The sequence below is a fragment of the Apostichopus japonicus genome, chromosome 15 (assembly GCF_037975245.1).
Source record: "Apostichopus japonicus isolate 1M-3 chromosome 15, ASM3797524v1, whole genome shotgun sequence".
Lineage (NCBI taxonomy): Eukaryota > Metazoa > Echinodermata > Holothuroidea > Aspidochirotida > Stichopodidae > Apostichopus > Apostichopus japonicus.
The window spans coordinates 3,017,980-3,039,839 of record NC_092575.1 but is presented as its reverse complement, the minus strand read 5'-3'; the positions used below and the strand labels follow the sequence as shown (position 1 = coordinate 3,039,839).

At 36.4% G+C, this 21,860-nt stretch overlaps 2 protein-coding genes across 2 annotated transcripts in view; one reads left to right on the top strand and one right to left on the bottom strand.

The window, feature by feature from the left end:
• Window positions 1-2,852: 2,852 nt before the first annotated feature.
• On the top strand, window positions 2,853-14,407 carry LOC139980867 (SEC14-like protein 3). Its single transcript, XM_071992860.1, has 12 exons — window positions 2,853-3,308; window positions 4,117-4,186; window positions 4,599-4,642; window positions 5,265-5,327; window positions 6,032-6,125; window positions 7,079-7,173; window positions 8,234-8,329; window positions 11,008-11,152; window positions 11,560-11,669; window positions 12,540-12,682; window positions 13,200-13,360; window positions 13,768-14,407. The coding sequence occupies exons 1-12, from the start codon at window positions 3,249-3,251 to the stop codon at window positions 13,878-13,880; spliced, it is 1,194 nt and encodes a 397-aa protein (XP_071848961.1). The 5' UTR covers window positions 2,853-3,248; the 3' UTR covers window positions 13,881-14,407.
• A 1,344-nt stretch (window positions 14,408-15,751) lies between these two features.
• LOC139980865 (G protein-coupled receptor kinase 3-like) overlaps window positions 15,752-21,860 on the bottom strand; it is a 92,960-nt gene continuing 86,851 nt past the window's right edge. The window contains exon 21 of the mRNA XM_071992858.1: window positions 15,752-20,369. Within this exon, the coding sequence (XP_071848959.1) occupies window positions 20,317-20,369 (53 nt within the window). The 3' untranslated portion in view covers window positions 15,752-20,316. The remainder of the gene's footprint in view (window positions 20,370-21,860) is intronic.

Sequence of the window (21,860 nt, the reverse complement as noted above, 5' to 3'; positions counted from 1 at the left end):
ACTATGCATTTAGCTACCCATTTTTCTTTTCTTTTCTTGCCAAAAATTGCCAAAATTAGTCCATTTTTTAAAGTTACAGTGTTTTGAGGGAGGGTTGGTTAAAGGCACGGGGGGTGGAGTGGGTTGTGAATCTGCATTGATTACAAATTTATGTAGCTTTGTGGCAACTACGAATTGTATGTAGAAATATTTTGACCGCTTTACCATGGAAGTATACACCGAAAGCTTGACAAAAATACCATATCAATTTGTGACAGGATGCATAAGTAGCCTTATTAGACTGTTACATAAGGTAACACCAATAATGTGCCAACAGCCTATTCTAGCTTTCAATATAGTTCTACTCGATGTAAAATGGAATGCTTTGAACATGAGGTCAGTATGCAGGTATACTCTTTTGCCCCCCTCCTTCCCCCACCCCACAAAAATTTTTATAATTTTTTTATTATTGCAATATCTGTTGTAAATGCTAGAATTTAAACATCATTTATCATAGAGTTTTCATTCTCTTTTAAACCAAATCTTTTTCAGTTTTCTAAATAGAAATTTTGCTCTGCACTGACTCGTTTTCACCATCCCTAACAAGCAACAAAAATTGTTTAAGTAGACAATTCTTTTCAAGTTGACGATAAAATAATTTAAAGCAAACAAAAGCGAAGGGAAAGAGAAGTCAGCTCTGCTATATAAAGTTTTAGTACATTTTTAACATTTTGTTAACTTTTCTTTTTACCGCTATTTTTAAATGTCTTTGTATGTCAGTTTCCTTCATTAGTATGGGTGATGTGTTAGTTCACAAGTATCCCATTGCTTAAACACAGATTCAGGAACAGGGTATCGTTTGCTTTTCCGTTTATGTTTTTGATTGCAACCAATTGCTGGTAAGTTCAATCTCAAGCCAGGTGGAGTGGGGTGGGGTGAGGAAGTAGGAGGTATGAGAAGCGAGGGGATGGGGAGAGGAACATAGCTACCGGGATGGGGGGATATGGAAGGGTAGTCTTAGAATTTATTGCCAATTATGCCATTTCAAACTTTTAGTCAGAGAAGATTTATTTTCTCTGAATCCAGTAGGTGAACTATTGCCACATTATATTTGGTATCGATACATACTTTAGTTAATACTATAATTTATTGATTAATTAGTAAATAATATAATTAATACATACTGTAGTTAGGTTTAAGCAACTCGTCATATATATATATGTATATGATTTTTAAGACAAAGCAATTATGTTGTAAATATGCTACAGATATTATGTAATCAGGCAAAAAATGGATACGTTACTAAAATGATTGTAAACACTTGATGGTAATTTTTGTGTTATTGTGATTGTCAAATTAATTTTGTGTCAAGTTTTAAGAATTAATGGTTGAGCTTAAGCGCAGCCAGTTGCAATTATCATTAGTCAGATCATTAATATTCTTAGTTCAGTTCATTAATATTCATACCATTCTTCTGTAAGTAACATACTATCCTTGCCTTGTACCATATATGTATGTTATATTAAACCTATATCTTTGCATCTCAAAATGGTGCAGTCAGCTGCTAAAATTGACCTATTCAGATGATATTTGATGTTTGTCTTTAAATATAGAAATTACCTAATTTTTTTTCACCTTTATTTTTCTCCAATGTCTGTTGTGATGTCAACCCAATAGACTAACATACTTGTGAAGGTTTGCTTAGTTTCCATGGCAATAATTATTAAAAGAAGATCAAACAGTTGATTTTAATGTGTTGGTGTTCGTATTATTCATGGATCAAGACAAAGACTCTTTGAGTGGCGTTCATCATGTTTGGATGAATCTCTTGATCAGTTACCCAGTACTATCCCTTTAATAGTCCTTGTTCCCTTAACAACCCCAGTTCCCTTACATAGAGACTTAAACCACAAGATCATGATGGTGTTATGCCAAGGGAGTTATCACGAGTCCCTTGCAAAGAGAATAGATAGTGTCACCTGATCAGGTTAAAGGTCGTTGAGCGATCTACCAAGTACTGTACAGTCATTATAGCCTTGTACTTGTACTCACACAAAAGGTGAACTATACTTGTACCTGTATCTCCAGTCTGCTATAACATTAACCTTGTACCTAGAGTCATTATTACGGTGTGACTCATTCTGATTGCTTCATGTTAATGAGTCGAGATAAACGTGTCGGTTTAGGCGATAAAACTAATCTTAGAGATGAACCTAGCTTTGAGGCATCTTTCGAATAAAAAAAAAAGTGCAAAATTGAACGGTTTATAGTTCAGTCTCAAGCCCAAAGGCACCTTAAATTCAAGATTTTACAACCAATCTCACATGATGATGATCATGATGGTGATGATAGTGATGGTGATAATCGTAATGATGATGATGTAACTTGATTGTTTTTATTAAAGGAGTTAATTGTGTAAATATAACTGTGTAAATATAAAATATAATAACTCACAGGCAGAAGTCAAATGTGTTAGCATTCTGATCAGCCGTTAAAAAAAAAGAAAACTTGGTTTTTTAATTAGTCTAGGTATAGCAAACTGTTTTGGAAGCAAGCCTTTCAATTAATCTCAGTTTATTGAACTTCCTGTGAGGGAGGGGGAGAGAATGAGGGGAGAAAGAGAGACGAGATAGGGAAGGAACAGAAATTGGGAGATAGAGTGAGGCGATAATAGTAGGTGGGAGAGAATTGAGGGACAGAAATGGGAGGAGAAAGGTATTGGAAGAGGCACTAGGGATAGATTCTCCTGTCCCCTCTGATTGTGGTATTATTAAAGCCATAGTGTGTAAAAGGAGAAGTAAGCTGACGCTTGACCAATTAGTTGCTTGGAATACTCCTTTAAAGTAGCTACTGTAATTGATAACATTTGGAGAGGTTTTGTTGTCTCTACACTGGTGAAGCAATATGAGGTGTAAGATAACAGTCATTACATTGTTATCTGTTTAAACCAACAAACCCAGGCCATCAGGGTAAGAGATTTGATGAGAGACGACATCTGAGGATAGGATTTATATAGTTCAAATCTAAACATAGAAGATATGGGGGCATCTGATTGGCAGTAATCATAATTAAATAGTTAATTATTCGATATATCAGACCCCTGGGGATTATGAGGTTTGATCAAAGTTCTAAAATGTCAGTCGACAGTTGATTGCCTTGTAAAAGACTAAAGTTAACTTTGAATCGAGTTTGCAATAGAATCACTGGTGGTTGGTACTGGATCGATCGGATTGACAAGGACAGCCGAAACTAATTGCAACGGTTGCAGTATGGCGGGCACTGGGAGAGTCGGAAATCTTACCAAGGACCAAGAGGCCAAGCTTGCCAAGGTAAAAACTAGAGTAATAGTGAAAACAAGCAGTATTTCAAGGAATAATAAAAGCTAACAAAATAGTCTTAGCAAGATGTAGGATGCAATCTTCACCCTCCCTTGAACTCTCACCTACTTTGTGGTGTTTTTCTTGTCATTATGTACAAGTCTTGTGGATTTAAAATCATCATAATTATACTATAATTAATAAATATTATATTATATGATAATAATAATATTATATAATACATAAATATTATATTATAATAATTATATATATAATTATATGATAATAATGCATATTTGATGGGGAGGGAGGGAGATTATGGCTGGATTGAATGCTTGCATTGGGTTCATGACTGTAGTTAACAAGATTTTTAGGGGGTTGGTTGATGGAGGGGGCTTTAGTGGGGGTGGGGGGCTTTAAATATGTTATGGGTTTAATTCTAAATATCTGAAGCCTGTGTGATGGTTTCAAAAAAAATTTGGGTTCATGACTGAGTTCATGACTGGGTTAATGACATTGGTTTTATGACTAGTTAACAAGGTTTTTAGGGGGTTGGGTGGTGGAGGGGGCTTTACTGGGGGTGGGGGCTTTAATTATGTCATGGGCTTAATTCTAAATGTCTGAAGCCGGTGTTTCGAGAAAAAAAATTCAGCTATGCTAGCAAGACCCAAAATGGTCACCTTTGACAACTGCATTAAAATACAGTTCATTCAGAGAATTTAAATTTTGCTCGGTTTTGCAATGTAAATTCATATCATTTTCATTTCAATTTTTTTGTTCTTTTCAATCACTTTCTTCTCTGTATTTCTCTTGTCAATAGTTCAAAGAAAATATAAAGGATGTCTTAAAAGACAAGCATACAGACCACCACCTGTTGAGGTTTTTAAGAGGTAAGTGGTCGGCTGGTTTCACATTATGCACAATTCCCGAGGGGGGGGGGGTAAGTATTTTCCCCATAAATTCATTGTTACACCAAAATCTGCCATTCAAGTACTGACTGTTGAGGGCAGAATGGGGATGGGGGGGGGGGGGGGAAGTGATGAAAATAGCGGGTGGGGATGGAATCAGACCAAGTTCAATTGTTCTAAGTTAGCGCCACTTATGGTGGAACCATGCCTAAGTATCATTGCTGTGAATATTGCCAGGGAGGGAGGGGGGTGAGGGGAGGGGGGTGAGGTGGAGTCCTTCCTCTTTAGTGCTTCCTGAAGCATTTATCCAATGTAAGTACATATTTTGGTTGCACGTCTGTGGTATATAACACAAGCTTCCTAATTTGCATCCATTTTCTTTCGACCGTCACAGCAAGAAGTTTCAACCTCAAGAAAACTGAAGAAATGTTCCGGGAAGTGAGTATGAAACAAATTTTTTCCAGCAATTACAATACCAGACATGAAAAAAATTCTGTATTTCCTGTTATACCGTTGGACCTACTTTCTTCCTTCCTCCCCTGCCCAAACATTCTGCCGCAGCAATTATGCTATATGCAACATGGGCAAGGATGCATCGGGGGCAGAAAACCATGTTCATATATAAAATGTTGGGGGTTCAGCCTCACCCCACCCACTGGCAGATAATATTACAGTGTGCAGAACATAAATATATATGACATGTCTGTGCGGTACAACCAATACAGTCGAAAATATATGCAGCATTTTGCATCAATTAGCACCCTCGATTTTACCAACATTTCTCAAAGGGGAGGGAAGGAGCAAATCCTCCCCTTAGACCCCCTCTGGATGACATAGCATCTTAGTTCCACTCCCCCACCCCCGGGATGGTGATTGCACCCCTGAGAGGTATATAATATCACTTTTCTGCATGTAGGATATGTCAGTGCTTTTCCATCTTTTTTAGCAACTGTTGGTTGCACTTCACACTGTACTTGTGACTTTGACATTGTCTTTTGTGCCTTACATAAACAAATGCAATGAAAAGTAAATAATATGTGCCATACTTGATTTCTTTCAGGATATAGAATGGAGGGCGACAAACAAGATCAGCAGTATTCTCAAGGATTATAAACCACCAGAGGTCAGTGTACATCTAAGGCAGGGTGGTGAAGAGATAAATGGACTTGAGTCCATTTAGGACAAAAGGACAGTGAAACTTAAAAAGATTTACTTCCAAATTTAAATTTAGGCCTATGGATAAAGTGAGGTGGAGGGGGGGGGGGTGGTTCAGGTAAATTATGTATACTGTATGGCCTCCCCCAACCATATTGTGGTATTGAGAATGACTTTTGGCCAGTTGAGTCAATGTTATCTATACTATCTATACTTTTATGTCATATAGTATTGCAAGTATGAGCAGAATGAATATCATACTACTTCTATCAGCCCAAAAATCTGGAACTGTACATACTGCTAGTACAAGTGCTTTGAAGTATGATATGGGAGAACAGTATAGGGTTGTATTAGCATAATTAGAATCAGATAAAGATTAGGACTGTACCTACTCTTAGTACCAGTGCTTTGAGGCATGATATGGGAGGAGAGTATAGAGTGGTATAAGCACTAGGAAGCTGTCCCAACTGGGCTGTATCTTCGGTCAATGATAATAGTCATGCAATATGTCACAACTATCTTGAGATATGACATGAATATTCATATCCGTTTAAAATGACTTTATTTGATATCCTTGGTATAGTTTTCCAGTTTTCGACCAAGTTTGTGAAAACGTTGATAAAAACGTTAAATATAAGAAGAAATTCTTGTTTTTTCATTCCGAATTCACAGGTGTTTGAGAAACACTGGGTCGGAGGAAACATTGGATGCGATAAAGATGGGCACATCGTTATCATCAGCAACATCGGCGCTGTCGACCCGAGAGGTTTTTTATTTTTTTTTTTTTGTGATGTGGCAATTAGAAGATAGTCCACAGGAATGCTTTGAATATATTTCTCTTTCAACAGCCAAAAATAAATTTCACTCGGATTATCCAAAGCCAAATTTTAAAGTTGATTCCATATTTATCTGCACTGCAAGTGCTATCGAAAAAAGTTCCTTTAAATTTTAAACCTCATTTTGCATTCCATTATGAGCATTAAACCTAAACTGATCCCTAACCCTACAATCTTGTTTCTGTATCATTGTTTAGTAAACTATCACACAATGATAACAATGCACCCTACAATATATGATTGTTATCATTGTTTAGTAAATTATCACACAATGATAACAATACAACCTACAAACTTTTCATATCCAACAATATTTGCTGGACTCAGTGCAGTCAAGGATTCAACTGCCATCAAAACTATAGCTGACTAGAGGCTTTTTGCCAAATGTGTCCTTCAAAAAGCCAGCTCTGCTACTTTGTAGTCGTAGGGGGGGGGGGGGCGGAGAGACACATCACAAATTGAGGGTGTTTATAGGCAGATAGTCCTTTGCATGACGTAATGGAAAGATCAATACATCTGCCTGAGTTTGTGTTCAACTTGATGTTTTTGCACTGCTATTTATGTATAAATGTGGGATGGTTTTGGTTTGAATGTTTCATTCCCTCGATCTCAACGAATGGGCCACACTTTTGGCAGATAGTACATCATCTTGCTTATTTATTTACTTATTTATTTATTTATTTACTTACACAATAGTACAGCAACAAGATTGTTTAGAGCTGTAGCGTGATGGACGGCATAATGAGTTTCTAGATATTATTTGGTCGACTGCAATATTAAAAAAGAGAACAGATAACGTCATGTAAACAAGATCATAAGCGTCATGATTAAAACGAGATCCTACTCTATAATACTTAAATTGTCTCCATATTTTTCTTATTAGGATTTGTTTACTCTGTGACTGCTGATGATGCTACAAAGCTGGGCATGTTTATAGCTCAGGAACTCTACAGATTTGCCAAAGAGAATTCAAAGAAGGTAACATTATATTTCCTACATTTTGTATATTTTTTTTTCAGATTTGAACGAATGGCTTATGCTTTACTAAATCTAATATTTGTTCCCTGTCTTTTAAAATATGACCCCAAAAAATTACACCTAAAACTTTTTGCACGCCACAATTTTTCATCTAGGTTGTAGGCCTACATATTAACGGTCAAATTGTGAAAACCTTTTAAACACACTATCTCAAGAAGGGACGGTCGGACTAATTTCATATCTGGTGTGTAGAAGTACCACATTGAGTACAAGAAGCCTATTGTTTTATGTGGAGGTCAAAGGTCATTTGGGGTCACCATGGTTCAAATTGTGAAAACATGTAAATACGATATCTCATGAAGGAAAGTTTGGACTAATCTCATATTTAGTATGTAGTTGTGTACACGTTGAGTTCAAGATCCTTATTATTTTTGGTGGAAATCAAAGGTCATTTGGCATTACCGGGGGTAAAATTGTGGAAATCTAGTTATACTTGGCATGTGCATGAATCATATTGAGAAGAAGTTTATTGTTTAACGTGGAGGTTAAAGGTCATCTGAGGTCACCAGATATTGAATAGAAAAACTCAATTGCTTTTGGTATAGTGGTCAAAGCTGGTCATCTGGCTCACCAGCAGTCAAACTCTGGAAACCATTTTAACATCTCATGGTAGAAATCAGAACATTTATATTATAATTTCTGTTTCTGGTGAATAAGCAGAAGTCTATTGCAATGAAGTAATTAAAACTTTCACTGCAATTTTTGCATTCTGTTTTTTTTTTTCCATCTTGTTTTTTTTTGGCATTATATTCATTTGACAGTGATTTGATAATTTTCTTCATACTAAGTCAACTTTGTAATTAACAAAACAAAGATCGTATCTTTTAAGTTCCTCCTGTTTCTAAAACTTCAACCTGCTGGTTTTGTTCTCCTAAAAAGTTTCACAACTTGCTTTTGTTTCTGTAAGTTTAAGCAGCAAGTTCTGCCATCAGACAATCCCATAAAACCATGAATCTGTTTTTTTCTTTTTCTTTTCCTCTACCTTTCTTTACATTTACAGCAAGGACGTTACGTAGAGGGAATGACTATGGTGTTTGACGTAGAGGGTCTCACTGCCGAGTATCTCTGGAGACCCGGTATCCGAATGTTCACGGACGTAAGTATTACAACACATCCATCCGCCCGATTATTGGAAAAGCAAAAAGTTGACAGTTTTGAACGATTCAAATTTGCAGATGTTCATGTCAGCCTTTTTGCTAATTGCTTTTTACCATATTTTCTAGAAAAACAGCCAAGAATAACTTGTGCCTACCACTGTTTCTTTAGTTTTTATCTCGAGTAGTTTTATTGCGTCGGTGAAACGGAGGAAATCAGATGGAATTTTTCATCTGCAAAACAAGAACCCTAAAACATATCAAAAACGGATGCTTTTCGTCTGCAATTGTTCTGGTTTTTAGCTCATACCAGCATGCTGGTGTGAGCTATTGTTACAGTGCGGCGTCTATCACTCTATCATTCTATCACTCTATCACTCTATCCGTCAACAATTGGTAAAACCGCTCCCACTCGCACAGTGTGTAATGGAATTTCATGAAACTTGGACACAAGGACCATTGGGTATAGGGCCATCAGAAATGGTCCGAAATTTGGGGTCAAAGGTCACCTGTGGGCCGTAATGGGCCATTTTGTGGAAATACGCAAAATGCTTCTTCTCCTACAGATTCCATGGTACAATGTTGAGGGTTTGTCACGATAGTACTATGGAAGTTTTACCTTCAGGGTGTTCATGAATTTGAGATCAAAGATCAACTAGGGGTCTTTTGTGGCCTGGGCCGCGGCCCTATATTTTCAAATTGCTTCCGTTCGTACAGTGTATGGCCAGTTATAATGAAACTTGGTCACAACATTCCTCGGGATGAGGGTTACGAGGGGTGTTCGGAAAATTGAGGTCAAATGTCATTTAGGGGGTCATCGGGGGTCATTCTTTGTAATATTTTCAAATATCTCAATCTCCTCAAGATTTTGATGGATCATATTCAAAGTTGAACTGATGATAGTTGGATTGTGTATGAATAAGGTGATGCCTAATAATTTTTGGTCAAAAGTTAATTAATTACAATTAATCCCCATCGTTTAAAAAAATCTGAGCCTTCACCTTTTTGCCAAAGCTCCTTTAATTTGTCTCCCAGTCTCTGCAGTGTTTGTTTACATTTGTGGTTAAGCTCTGAAGAGGCTGTTAGTGGAATTAAAGCAGGATTGGGAGTTGTTATTAACTGTTGAACTGTAAGCATGAGAGCCCTATAGCCAATCAACACTTGCCGATTCTTAGAAGTCTTTGAGCCTGAGGTATGTAGGCAGCCAGCCAAAATTTTGGGAAGGTGTGCTTGTGAACAAGTTATGTCTGCTCAGGTAGAGGGGAGAAAGTTTAATAGGGTAGGTCAGTGGTATTGTTTGAGAGAGAGTGGGTAAAATAGGATTTAAAGGGGGAAAATAGGAATTATAGCCAGTGGTGTGGCCAGGATTCTGCTAACGGAGTAGGGGGGGGGGGGGGTTATTGCAGTTTTGAGCTAGGGGTATAAATTTGTCTTTGAACCTAAAATGTTTGGCCTCATGGGCCCAAAATTGGTGGAATCTGAAAAATGGCCTGAAATTTGGTGGGCCATAAAGTTTTGTGGGCCCTACATTTTTGAGCTCAAAAAGGTATGAGCTTCTGCACCATTGGTGCTCTAGTTTCCTGCTCTGTTAGCTCCGTTGTGCCGTCTTGTCCTTCGGCAGATCGCGGTTCTCAAATAGAACCAAGTCACTCTAAATTTAAATTGCTGTATAGAATGTTCCGAACAGTATTTTCAGAACATGACACTCTCAACAAGTACTGTGCCCATGTACATGCAACGTTATTTAATGAGGATTGTCTGGTGGCTGAAAAAGTACTGAAAATTTTTCGGAATCTATAGGCGAAAAAACCACATCCTCATAGCATCGGTATTGTGGGATATGAATTTTGTCAGATGTACCAGGCTTCAAGGGTAAATCAACAAGATTTGAATAGCCCAAGTTAAACATTTGAGGAGTATTTGCCCAAATGACATCACACATTGATGACATCACATCATCATTGTGATGCAACTTTGTGGAGCAGCTGAAGGTTTAGCCAATCAAAATAGGTTACATTCAATCTGGAGTTAGAGACAAGATATTGGGGGTTTTCAACTAACAGTATCGAATATTTTTGTCTCTAATATTAGATTCACAAATTTTGTTTGTCACACAAGAAATCCTTTTTAAAAAAGGCAAGATGTCTTAAACTTGAACACTGGTAACAGTTCTAGAGAGAAAGTGAAACATTTTTAAGTCCTATTTTTAAGCACCATTTTTAAGCACCATTTTTAAGCACTATGGATCACAGCTTTTACAAAACTGACAGCCACCAGACGTAGCTCTTAAACTGTGATATCCTCCTAGCATTATTTTTTCTTTGATAGCTGTTTAGGAGATATTGTTCTTCACAAAGTTCTCGCAAAGGATGGGTTTAGTGTTTTGGGTTTCTTTTGATCAAATTTGGTCTTTGAAAGTGAACATAAAACAAAACCGGTATGAGCACAGAGTGAGGAATACAATAATCCTGGATAATGCATATTTTGCCAAGATTAATATTCAAGATTGATATCAAGATTAATATGTTGGTTTGTTTTAATATGTTGGACATGTTTTTTACCATGAATCTTAGCTGGATATAATTAAATTCTGCTATTTTCTTTCTCCCCTTCCGATCATGAATAAACTGCTCATCTTCTATCATCATCCTCTTATTATCATATATCTTCTTTTGAAAAGTTGACCAATCTCCTGGAGCAACATTATCCCGAGACGATCAAGACAGTCTACATCGTCCGAGCTCCTGCCATCTTTCCTGTCGCATACGGACTCGTAAAACCGTTCCTCCATGAAAACACCAGGAAGAAGATCAAAGTCTTAAAAAGTATGAGAAAATTGAGCTTAGCCCAAAAAGCGACGACCAATTCTGTAGTTGTACACTTGAAGATTCTGTTGGCTCTGAATAACTGTTGTTACATTCTGAACCTGCTTAGCTAGGAAACGATTATGAACTTCAGTGGGGCTCGGTGGATTTACCGACATATGTATGAATTTATTTTTATGTCAAAATATTTGTGCAAATAGTCTGTTAGTTTCAAAAATCTTTCTTTCTTATTCATCTAATTAGACAATAACTTAAAATTTGTTGTTTACGTTGTAATTCTCTTTATATATTTAAAAATAATAGTGATGGCAGTAATAAGAAGGATAAAAATGACAATTTGAAGTCGTCATTGTCATATGTCAGCGTTCAACGTCATGTATTTGTTATTGTATTTTAATTTCATCTAGGTGGTGTCTGGGAGGAAGTCTTACGGAGGAAAATTGACCCGGAGGTTTTACCAAAGCACTGGGGAGGTACCAGGGTAGACCCTGATGGGGACCCAAAATGTCCCAGCGTGGTACGGAACATTTAATTCTTTTGTGATAGATTTGCATCGTTCCATTAAGATTATGTGGAAGTTGGGGAGAGGGGCAGAATGGAGGTGTGGGAAAGGGCCTGGAGAAATTGATCTTTGTAGACATAAAAACATTCACATTCACATACATATATATAGAGAGATATATATATATATAGAGATATATATATATAGATAAATATATATATAGATATTTATATCTATATATATATAGATATAAATATGTATATAGATATTCGTATGTATATATATATATAAATGTGTGTATATATATACACACATTTATACATATATATATATATATATATATACAAACGAATATATATATATATATATAAATATATATATATGAATGTGTATGTACTTATATCTGTATATAGTTTGTAAGGATTTTGATGATTTCATTTCATATCATGTTCATAAAAGCTTTAATGGATAGAGACACATTCGGGATGTGTAGAGGGCTTCCACCTGACGCATGCCTTGTGAGTAATAGCGACCTTTCCATTACACATTTCTGTATGATAATAAGCCGTTTGGCTTGGGTTTTTTATTTCAGGCCATTACACTTTTTTATTTTGCGTTGATAAATTGTAGCTTCTCCCACCCGCCATGCCCTACCTCATCAGTTTTCTGGAATTTCCATTTCTATCATTGACTGACTGCATCTGTACTTACATTCCTTGAGCTTTTTTTTCCGCTCCCAGTATATTTCTACTTGGTTAAATGGTTAAATAGTAAACATGCCAATCACCACCAATGCACAGATTTATCGATAGATACATCAAAACTTGTATAATTGACATTCCAAGATGATACCCCATCGTCATAACAAGATTTGCAATTTTGCAGATAAAGCAAGGAGGGAAAGTCCCCGAGTCGATGTATGTGAAGAATCACTTCACAGATGAGGAAAACTTGACAAAGATTGTCATTCCCGCCGGCTCGGCTAAAGACCTCAAGTACGAGGTTCGTGAAGCTAACTGTGCCATCAGGTAAAGTACTTATTGACTTCCCATTTTAAATCATGTTTGAACCAGGGAAGTTAAATAACATTGCCAACCCAAGCAAATTATTCTTATTTCACATCCCAGGTTTGAACTCTGTTTCTTTAGAGAAAAATATCATACAAATGGCTTTGCATGACTTCAATAGATTGAGATATATTTGAAAGACCTCCCCCCACTCCCCCACCCTCCCAAGCATCTGAAATGAAAACAAAATTCTTTAGTATAACCCCCAGTGTCCTGCAAACGTCTTGCCCATTTCCTTTTTAATCCGGGATTTTTTATATGGCCCTAAAATTTTTTCAGGATGAATATGTATTTTAATGAAAATCCGAATTGGTATTCAAGTTGGTCCCTCGGACACTGCAAGAATCCCTGATGCAGATTGGAGACAGGGTTTCCTCTAATACTTGATTTGCAACCAAATAATGTACCACTGGAAAAGAAGTTAAGTCGTTTCCCAGCGAACATGAGTTCATGAATTTTTCTGATATTTTTATAACAGGTACCAGTTCAAAACAGATGAAGGGGAGATTATCTTTGGCATCGTCTACAGGAAGAACCCCAAGGATAAGACGGACATATCAGTCATCTTTAAACCTGAGAAGATGTTCTGTAATGTCACTCCAGCCGATGGGGAGGTAGATGCAAAGGATCTTGGAATCTGTGAGTAAATTGCTAAACCACTACTCAATCCCTTGTTGGCATTCAACATCATCGCACACACATGGTCAACCAATGTTGGAATGCCCATGCAGCCCTGGGTCCCAGAACATAGGAAGTAATGTTTCTTAAGATCCTTGTTTCAAAGTTATTTTTAAAATGCAATGGTACCATGATGGATGGGGCTGGATGAAGGGGGATGGATGATGCGGGGGATGGAAGATGGATGATGCGGGGGGATGGCTGGTGCTGGGGGATGGCTATTGGGAGATAGATGGTGCGGGGATGGATGACAGGGGATGGATGGTGCGGGCGATGGATGATGGGAGATAGGTGATGGGGACTTCAATGATTGAGAGTTAGGATATACCTTGTCTGCCTCTGGTATTACCGTGTTACTTTCATTGCAGATATTATAAGGTTTGAGAATCCTGCTAAGATGACAGCGAAGACCCTGTCTTACTCCATCGAAGTTTTAGAAGGAGCGGAGGAAGAACTGGAGGCAGCAGATGCTGAGGATTAAGGTCATCTCGTACCAATCTTGCTTTATAATTTAACACCAGCTTCTTGTGTTTCGTTTTGCTCTATCTTCCTTTCTTTTTTTTTCCTTATGCTGTTCGGTTTTACTGAAATCTAATAAATAGGCAATCTACAAGTCGAGCAGAAATTCAAAGAATGAAAACACATTAGAATACTTTGTTGGCAAGTATTTGCCTTGTACTTCATTCACCTAGTCCCCGAAGGCTTATACAATTGTCATGAACATTTTTTTTCAAAAACTTCAGAGGTGATCTTCATAAAAATAAAATTGTCTTACACATTTTTTTTTTTGGTATTTAAATCTCTTTTTGTTTCACATAATTTTTGTACAGAAGATCCTCTATTAACATTAGTATCTATTATTATTATTATTATTGGTACTGAAAGTATACCATGGTAAAATTGTTTATTTTATGATAAATTATTAAATGTAATTTTAGACCATTTGTTTTTAACTTTTAACTGAACAAAAAGAGAAGTAAACTTGAAAAAAACAAGAAAGAAAAAAAACAACTTAAATATAAACTAAAAACGATGCTAGGAAACTGTACATTGCCGAGTGAAAGAAAAATAGACAGACAACTTAAAGCAAAAAAAAAAGGAGAGGACTTGTCCAAGAAATTATCTAGCAGGCAGAAAAATTGCAAACATAGAAATTGTCAAGGTTTCATATAACAATGCAAGAAACTTTTGTTTTGCCTTTCAAAATAGAAGATCAAGGCTTTGTTATTACTAAAGCAAAAGGACAAAAGCAAGTAAGGGAAAACTGGATTTACATTTACAATGTAACGAGTACGCACTAACGAGTACTGGACACTGCAAAATTGAGTCCATAGCGAATGGAGATAGTCTGCACATATTTGGGATTTCTCTCCCCCTCCCAGAGTACCCTTGTGTGTGGTGGGGGGAGGGGATAGTTTCACTAAACTCAGTGGTACCATGTTTTGGACAACACAGACCGACCATGGTTTGATATTCTTCCATAAGAAAACTTTTATATACCTATTTGGTTATGGTTCATCTCATGGAAATCCCCCCCCCCCCCCGCCCTAAAGTGAACAACTTCGAAGGGTGATCAAATCAATTATCTGGAGTCATATATTAGTCGCCAAATATACCTTGAACTCTTTGATACCAAAGAAATGAAAATGTTCTTTATTTTTTTTCAAACTTTTGGGCCAATTGCAACTCAAGAAATTAGGAAATTTGAAATATAAAGAATTCAAAGAAATATTTCTATAGACTAGGTCGAAGTTTTTCACCATCCTCAGCTATTGTCGGAAAAGTCCAATTTTAGACAATTTACAGACATTTTCAATTTTTCAGTGCTAATGAGCAAAATGTTTAACTTGTTTTACTGTAAGCTGATTCGTAGGAATTTTTTTTTACTCCAAAGTCGTTCTTCGTTGTTTCTACTTTCCATCACTTAAATCAACAAGTCAAAGGTTTGTCTCGACCTTATTTGATTCTCTTCAAGCCATATTCTTCGTTATCGTAATCGTTTTAAACAGAAGCACCATCTTGAAAGCACCCGTACTACATACAAACCGTAATATGCTATTACGTTCATTGCCTCCAAGCAAAAATGACATCTATGTCATATTCAGAGAGACCACTATGCTGGATTTGTACATTTGTTATTTACAAATTAAAAGTACACCTATGAACGAAAAAATAATCGTAATGGGTAGTCTGACCCAACTCAGTGAGGAAACAACTTTTGCATTCCTCCTCTTTAAATATAATTTTGACACATCAATAATCCAAGGGCAAAGATCCCAAAATAACCAAATATACAGGACTTCAAAATTGTCCGATAAATGTTTGGTGAATATCCAACCATGTTAGTGTGAGTTATCCATTCTAATTCTAGCGACTCTAGAATTCTAGCGACTCTAGAAAAACACAAGCACTTAGAAAAAAAAAACTGCTGTTTAAGAACAGGTAATTGTAACAGATAGTTCATCATTTGTGTTCATGTCTCTGTGTGCGTAGTATTCACATTCAATTTTAATTACAAATAAGCAATATATGTTGTTTTGTCTCATTTAAGAAGCAAGAAATATTTATGTTGATTCTGTTATTAAAACTCTGATATTTTTCTGGAGGCCGAACCTCAAGGTAGATAAAGAAGTTACTGTAAAAGCTTTCCGTCTTTTAACTTGATTATTTTCAATACTACTTTTTTTTAAATCTGTATAAGCAAGATAATTTAAATATATTTTTCTCCTTTCTTTTTCCTATAAAGCAGTCTAACTGGGAATGTTCTAAAGTTTTATAGTTAAATAGTCAGACCCTAAAGTTTCTACATAGAAGTAATCTAAGATATGAAAAATACATGTTAATATCTAAAAGTGCAAAATCATGTACAGAATTGGACAAACTTCTGTGGCTACATTTCAAGTTGAAACAATATGCATTAATTATCAACACAAATCTACAAAGGTGGTGGGGTGGGTTAGTCTAGAATTGCTTAAAGCTGCATCTTGCAATGACATTTGTAGAACAAAGATAAAAAAATAAGAGAAGTTATTAATGTAGAAAAGTTTTCTGTTAAAGTGACATTTTAGAAAGTAGAATTGTCCCAAAGTTAAAACAGCAATACCTTGCCAATCCAACGAAATTTCAGGTTGTTGCTAGATGCAAAAAAAGAAAAGTGCCATCCTTTGTTCAATCTCCATATCACCCCTCATGGACCCTGTCACAACAGTAATTAGCATGATATAATGTAGTCATGTTTCTATGCTTCTTTCCTGTTGCTTTACATACTGCTACCACAAAGACTGAGTGATAACACATAAGGCGTCTAAAATTCCTGAGGCATATTTAGATTATAACTTACGCCTATAATTAGGTATACACGCAAGGTTGTGCTGATAAAAAGTTTTGTGTGAGGTTGAAAAGGTGGTGTTCTTCTGTCCCACCCCCCCCCCCAAACACTCCCCTGGAACCACACCCCCAACAATATCATTCAACAAACCTATTTTTGTGTGTGTCGTTTTACATTTTTTACTCAAAATGGCAGCTCATTGCATTTTCCCTACAGGGATGACAGAGTGTCCCAACTATAAGGCCTGACTAGGTAGGTGTTCCAATAATATATTGTGCCTTCTTATATGGGAGAAGAATCGTTATTGCACCTATCAAAAGTTCATGAAACATCAAACTCTAGGATAAGTATTTAAACTGCACATTGTATAATAAAACTGCATTGATAGGCGTACATGTTGTTTACATGTTGTGTTAACACTAGGTCGAACCTGGTGTCGGTGGTTATATCAGTAGCATTAAATGGTTCTTCTGTATGGCTATGTAAAGTTGATCCGCAACGCTACATCTTAGGGTGGCTTGATATCAATGAACCCTGCAGCCACCCCACCACACAGTAACATCAAGAAATTGACCCCCCCCCCTCCCGAGTAGAATATCATGTAAGGTATATGTACATATCAATCTCCCTCCCTCATTTTGACCAGAGGAAACTTTGTTTCCCTGTCGGACTTTTAAGGTCCTCATTACAAATCAAACTCCATCCATTCAAAAATTTTGGTGGACCCCTTGTGTTCTTAATATGACATTTATTGTCAGCCAACAATCCATAAAAAATAGCTTAACATATTGATTAGCATTCACTATGTGCAAAACCAATGGGGGTGAGGGTGTGATAAATCAGTAAATTTTAAAGCTAATCGTACATCAACTTTTTGACTAACAACTCTCTCTTCCCAACGTTAGTACACAAATTGGGGCAAACTCATTTTTGCCCCACCCTCTTCCCCCTGGCAATGGTTACACTCATACACAATAAACATATCACCCCCCTCCCCCCCCCCCCAAAGAGTGTTTACAAAATCAGTTCTGGCATTTGGCAAAAGTGACAACCGACATAAATCCTTATGAAATACACATTTTAAACAGATGTTACCAAAACAAACGACGATTCTGTAATGAAAGTGTAGCCTCTTTTGGTCCATTAATTTTAAATCTAAGACTTAATAATAAGAACAATAATAATAAATAAAAAATTACTTGTGCTTTGTCCATCCTCTCTGGTTCAGAGATTTCAACCCTTTGAAAACCTTAATAACAGAATTTGAAAGAAGCCATGGATAAGAAAAAAACTTCACAAAAAACACAAATTCCAAAACAAAAATGGAAAAAGAGTTTAAAAAGTACAGTTATGAAAAATAGCACACAAGTAACTTTCAGAAATTCTCAAAGAAAAAATACATTGTTTTTTTCTGTCTTTAATATGTAAACCAATACTGTGGCGCAGTTGGTCATAGCTCTGTTACTTAGAGAGAGAAACTTTTTGTCTTGAGTTCAATCCCCGGACAGCATTTTAATTTTCCTCTTTTCATTCTAAAGTTCTAAAGTTCATCAGTTACTGTGGCAGAGTAGTCTTGCCTGGGTTTCTCCAGTTAAGATACCCTCTACCTCCACCCCCTCCCATCCCCCACCTCCCTTGATTGGCAGCTTACAGGAAGCACATCCACAAAGAAACAATCATACATGCATAAAATACATCCACTTTCAACCACCGAATTATTGCATCCACTTAGAACCAACCGGAGAGATGAGTTCAGTCCTAGCCATTCCGTAGTAAGGACAAAGAGATGTTTAGAGAAGGATTAAACATCTGCTTCAAATATACTCTACTGCTTTAATAGATACTTGAGCACTGCTTTAACCTTTGTTTTGTGCCAAATCAGTTCATCGACAGAACTTTTCTCCACACCAGTTTATAAAACATCCTTCAACGTCCTGTCCCAAAACCTGTAGCCCCAAACAAATATCCTAATAATAGACAAAAGGCATAGCAGAGACGAAAAAAATTCCCATCGACGTGTTTTAAGCAAACGACTGCATAAAAACATTGACGTCTGGAGAGATTTTATTAAACTGGGTGATCTTCAACATTTCTTGATACAAACCGGGATTTATTATCCAACTTGTAACAGCTTAAACAATTTTTGAAAGCGGACAGACAAAATTATTAGGTAGAATGGAAATAAAACCTGTGACCTTAAGAATGAAACTTCGGAGCTCTACCGTCTGAGCTATCTACTCATCTAGTTAGATGGGAGAACTTACTTAAAGGGTGTGAAGACTCGTGCAAAAAGAACCGTCTAATGCCGGTAATCTTACCTAGTTTTGAATAAGGTGTAACAGAAGTGCTAGACACCACCATCGACCCCAGAAAATACACAGCTTGCTACCGTCGGTAATTAGACACTAGTGTACAGTCAGTACATACAGCTGCGGTCAATACCCACAACACAGTGAACATAGCAGCGAGCATTGAGTTGTTACGGAACTCCCTGATCTCAGGTCCAGATAAAAGATAACAAGGTATCACGTTTCATTACTGTCTGCATTTTGTAGCAACACAAACAAATCGTCACTTGCAAGCAACGGAAAGTTACAATAACTATTATTTCCTGTATTTTAGTTATTTATTGTACTTTTACTCGGCAAACCAGCTAGACAGGTCAAGGCAATCAACTAGAGGGATTGATTGTCAAGCAAATGTAACAAAAGACTTGTGACCAATCCTCACCACTTTACTCGCTGGTTACTACGGTTACTGAAGATCTTACGTATTGACAGAAGTGAGAGTACCAGTAACCTAATAAATGGAGATTATCGAAGTAACTCTCTGATATGTGCCCTGGTTTAATACACGTAACAAAACAACTACCTTAAACTAGCTTAACATAGAATGTACATTGTGTCTGTCACATGGCATGTATCAACTGAGGTACCACACAGCTAACCAATAAACAGCGACTTGAAAACATCGTTTTAAGCGACTGAACCGTTTATATTACTCTTAGGATTGTAAAACCATTTTCACATAACAATGTACCGAGATTAAGGTATCTGTACAGATGAGGGTGTCTTTATGAAGAAATAAAAAAGAAAAAAAATGTCCTCCGTGTAACAGTGGCATATTTGTTTTGATTAGCTGGTAAAATATCTTTAGATATTCATAGCTTATATTTTCAAAAAGTTTAAACAAAAACTTAATTATATATCTTGCCATGTTCAGTATTTCATTTTTTTTTTAATCATAGATAATAGTACATTAAACTTTCAAATTATTCTTTGATACAGTATATATGGCAAAAGGTATACATTTCTTGAACATGTCCTTCAAAGCACACACTTTTGTGCCGACACAAATGTTAGGATTACAGTACACTTCCTATAATCACTTTGCTGTACCACGATATCGTCGTCGCTGGCATTCATTTATCTCTGCTGTCGAAAGGTCAGAGGGTGTCACCCGTGACGACAGGATGGCTTCCTCACGCTGAGTACTGCAAGAGGTAGAAACATGGGAGCACCATGAAACTGCTGACAGAGGCATAGACAACCAGTGGTGCATGTCTCAAGGGTGGCGCTATGCACCTTTGTTAACTCTCCTGGGCTACCCGTCGACTGTTACCTTTATGATGTACTCCTGAAACTGCAGAGAGAATTTGAGAGAGCTATGAAAATTAAAAGAGAGTTCCAAAGGATATTTGACGGAAGATTTTGTAACCACTGTTTTCCCAACTGCACACAAAATTGATTTTTGAGTCCGCTCCCCCCCCCCCCCCCGCCCCATATCTGCTAAAGTGAAGTGACTTTTATGCCAACTTGAGGATTAATTCAAGGCTGACACAAGTGGATCTAAAAAAAAAACAGCTTGCAGTTTATTGTGTTACTGTGACCAAACCCTTCTATGTATGTTTTAATTTATAATGATCTGAGTTTATGCAACTATATTCTAATATTATTATAATTTAATATATATTTTATTAGACAGGATGATATATATATAAATATGCTTTAGAATGTACCACTTCACATCTAAAATTATAAAGAAAGAAAAATAAAATTCTGGTGGAGGACGCCTGTAGATGAGAGACAGCCTCAAGGACTCCAGGGCCACACCCAAGTATTCTTTGCATAATACTGGATATGCCCCTGGTTATTAATAAATCTACCAAAAATCAATGTAAGTCAACAAAAAAGGGGGGTGCCTGATTTAACTGAATAATTATTGATATTTCTGTCAATGCCAACAAATTCATGACAACAAACAAAATGCACAGAGAGAAATAATAAAAGGCCAGAAAAAATTTGAACAAGAATATGAGCATGCAACATTAATATGCAAATGAGATGCAAATGATGCGAAATGAAGAAAAGATTACAAAATGGCAAAGATAAAAAAAGATGGGAAAGCGGCATGATTTTAATCCACATGATTAAGTTTACATCTTTGTTTTACTTTCGTTCTAAAAAATTATTACTTTTAGTAAAAAAAAAGATTTTTTTCAGAATTTCTTTCCAAAAGCATAATAATTTTGCTCATTAATTCTTTTATAAACAACACTCAAGTCTTTATCCCACAACTTTTGATACTTGAAACATCCACTATTGCACATTAAACATTCTGAACTAAATCTGCATTAAATAATGTTGCTTTTGTACAGATTTATTCAGGTGTCATGACATTTTTACACATGAAATCGTCTTTTCTTTTCACATGTTTTTTATTTTTTGGGGGGTTGCCATTTTCACACCAATGTTTGGTTTTAAAACATTGCAGTCATATTTTATATTTAGCACATTTAACAATTTTACACACTAAAGAACTGAGATAAAAACTACCACAAGGAGTAAGAAGCACCCATTCATGGTTACATCTCTATGTTCCGACGTCTCTATGTTCCGACAAAAAGAAATAGTTCGGAACAATTTTTTTTTTGTCCAAACTTTTTTGATCAACATTTTTCGGACCAAATTTTTTGGGACCTAAAAAGTGCTTGTGACCAAAAATTGCTTGTGACCTGAAATTTGTTTGTACTCCAATTTTTCTTTTTCCAATTTTTTTAATTTGGTCCGAAAAAATGTTGGTCCCCAAAAAATTGGGTCACAAAAATATTGGGGTCACAAAACTAGTTTTCTT

Coding starts and splice junctions, on each gene's coding strand:
- LOC139980867 (XM_071992860.1), top strand. CDS start 3,249: ATGGCGGGCACTGGGAGAGTCGGAAATCTTACCAAGGACCAAGAGGCC. Junction 7,174..8,233: donor CCAAAGAGAATTCAAAGAAG/GTAACATTATAT, acceptor TTACATTTACAG/CAAGGACGTTACGTAGAGGG. Junction 8,330..11,007: donor GTATCCGAATGTTCACGGAC/GTAAGTATTACA, acceptor TCTTTTGAAAAG/TTGACCAATCTCCTGGAGCA.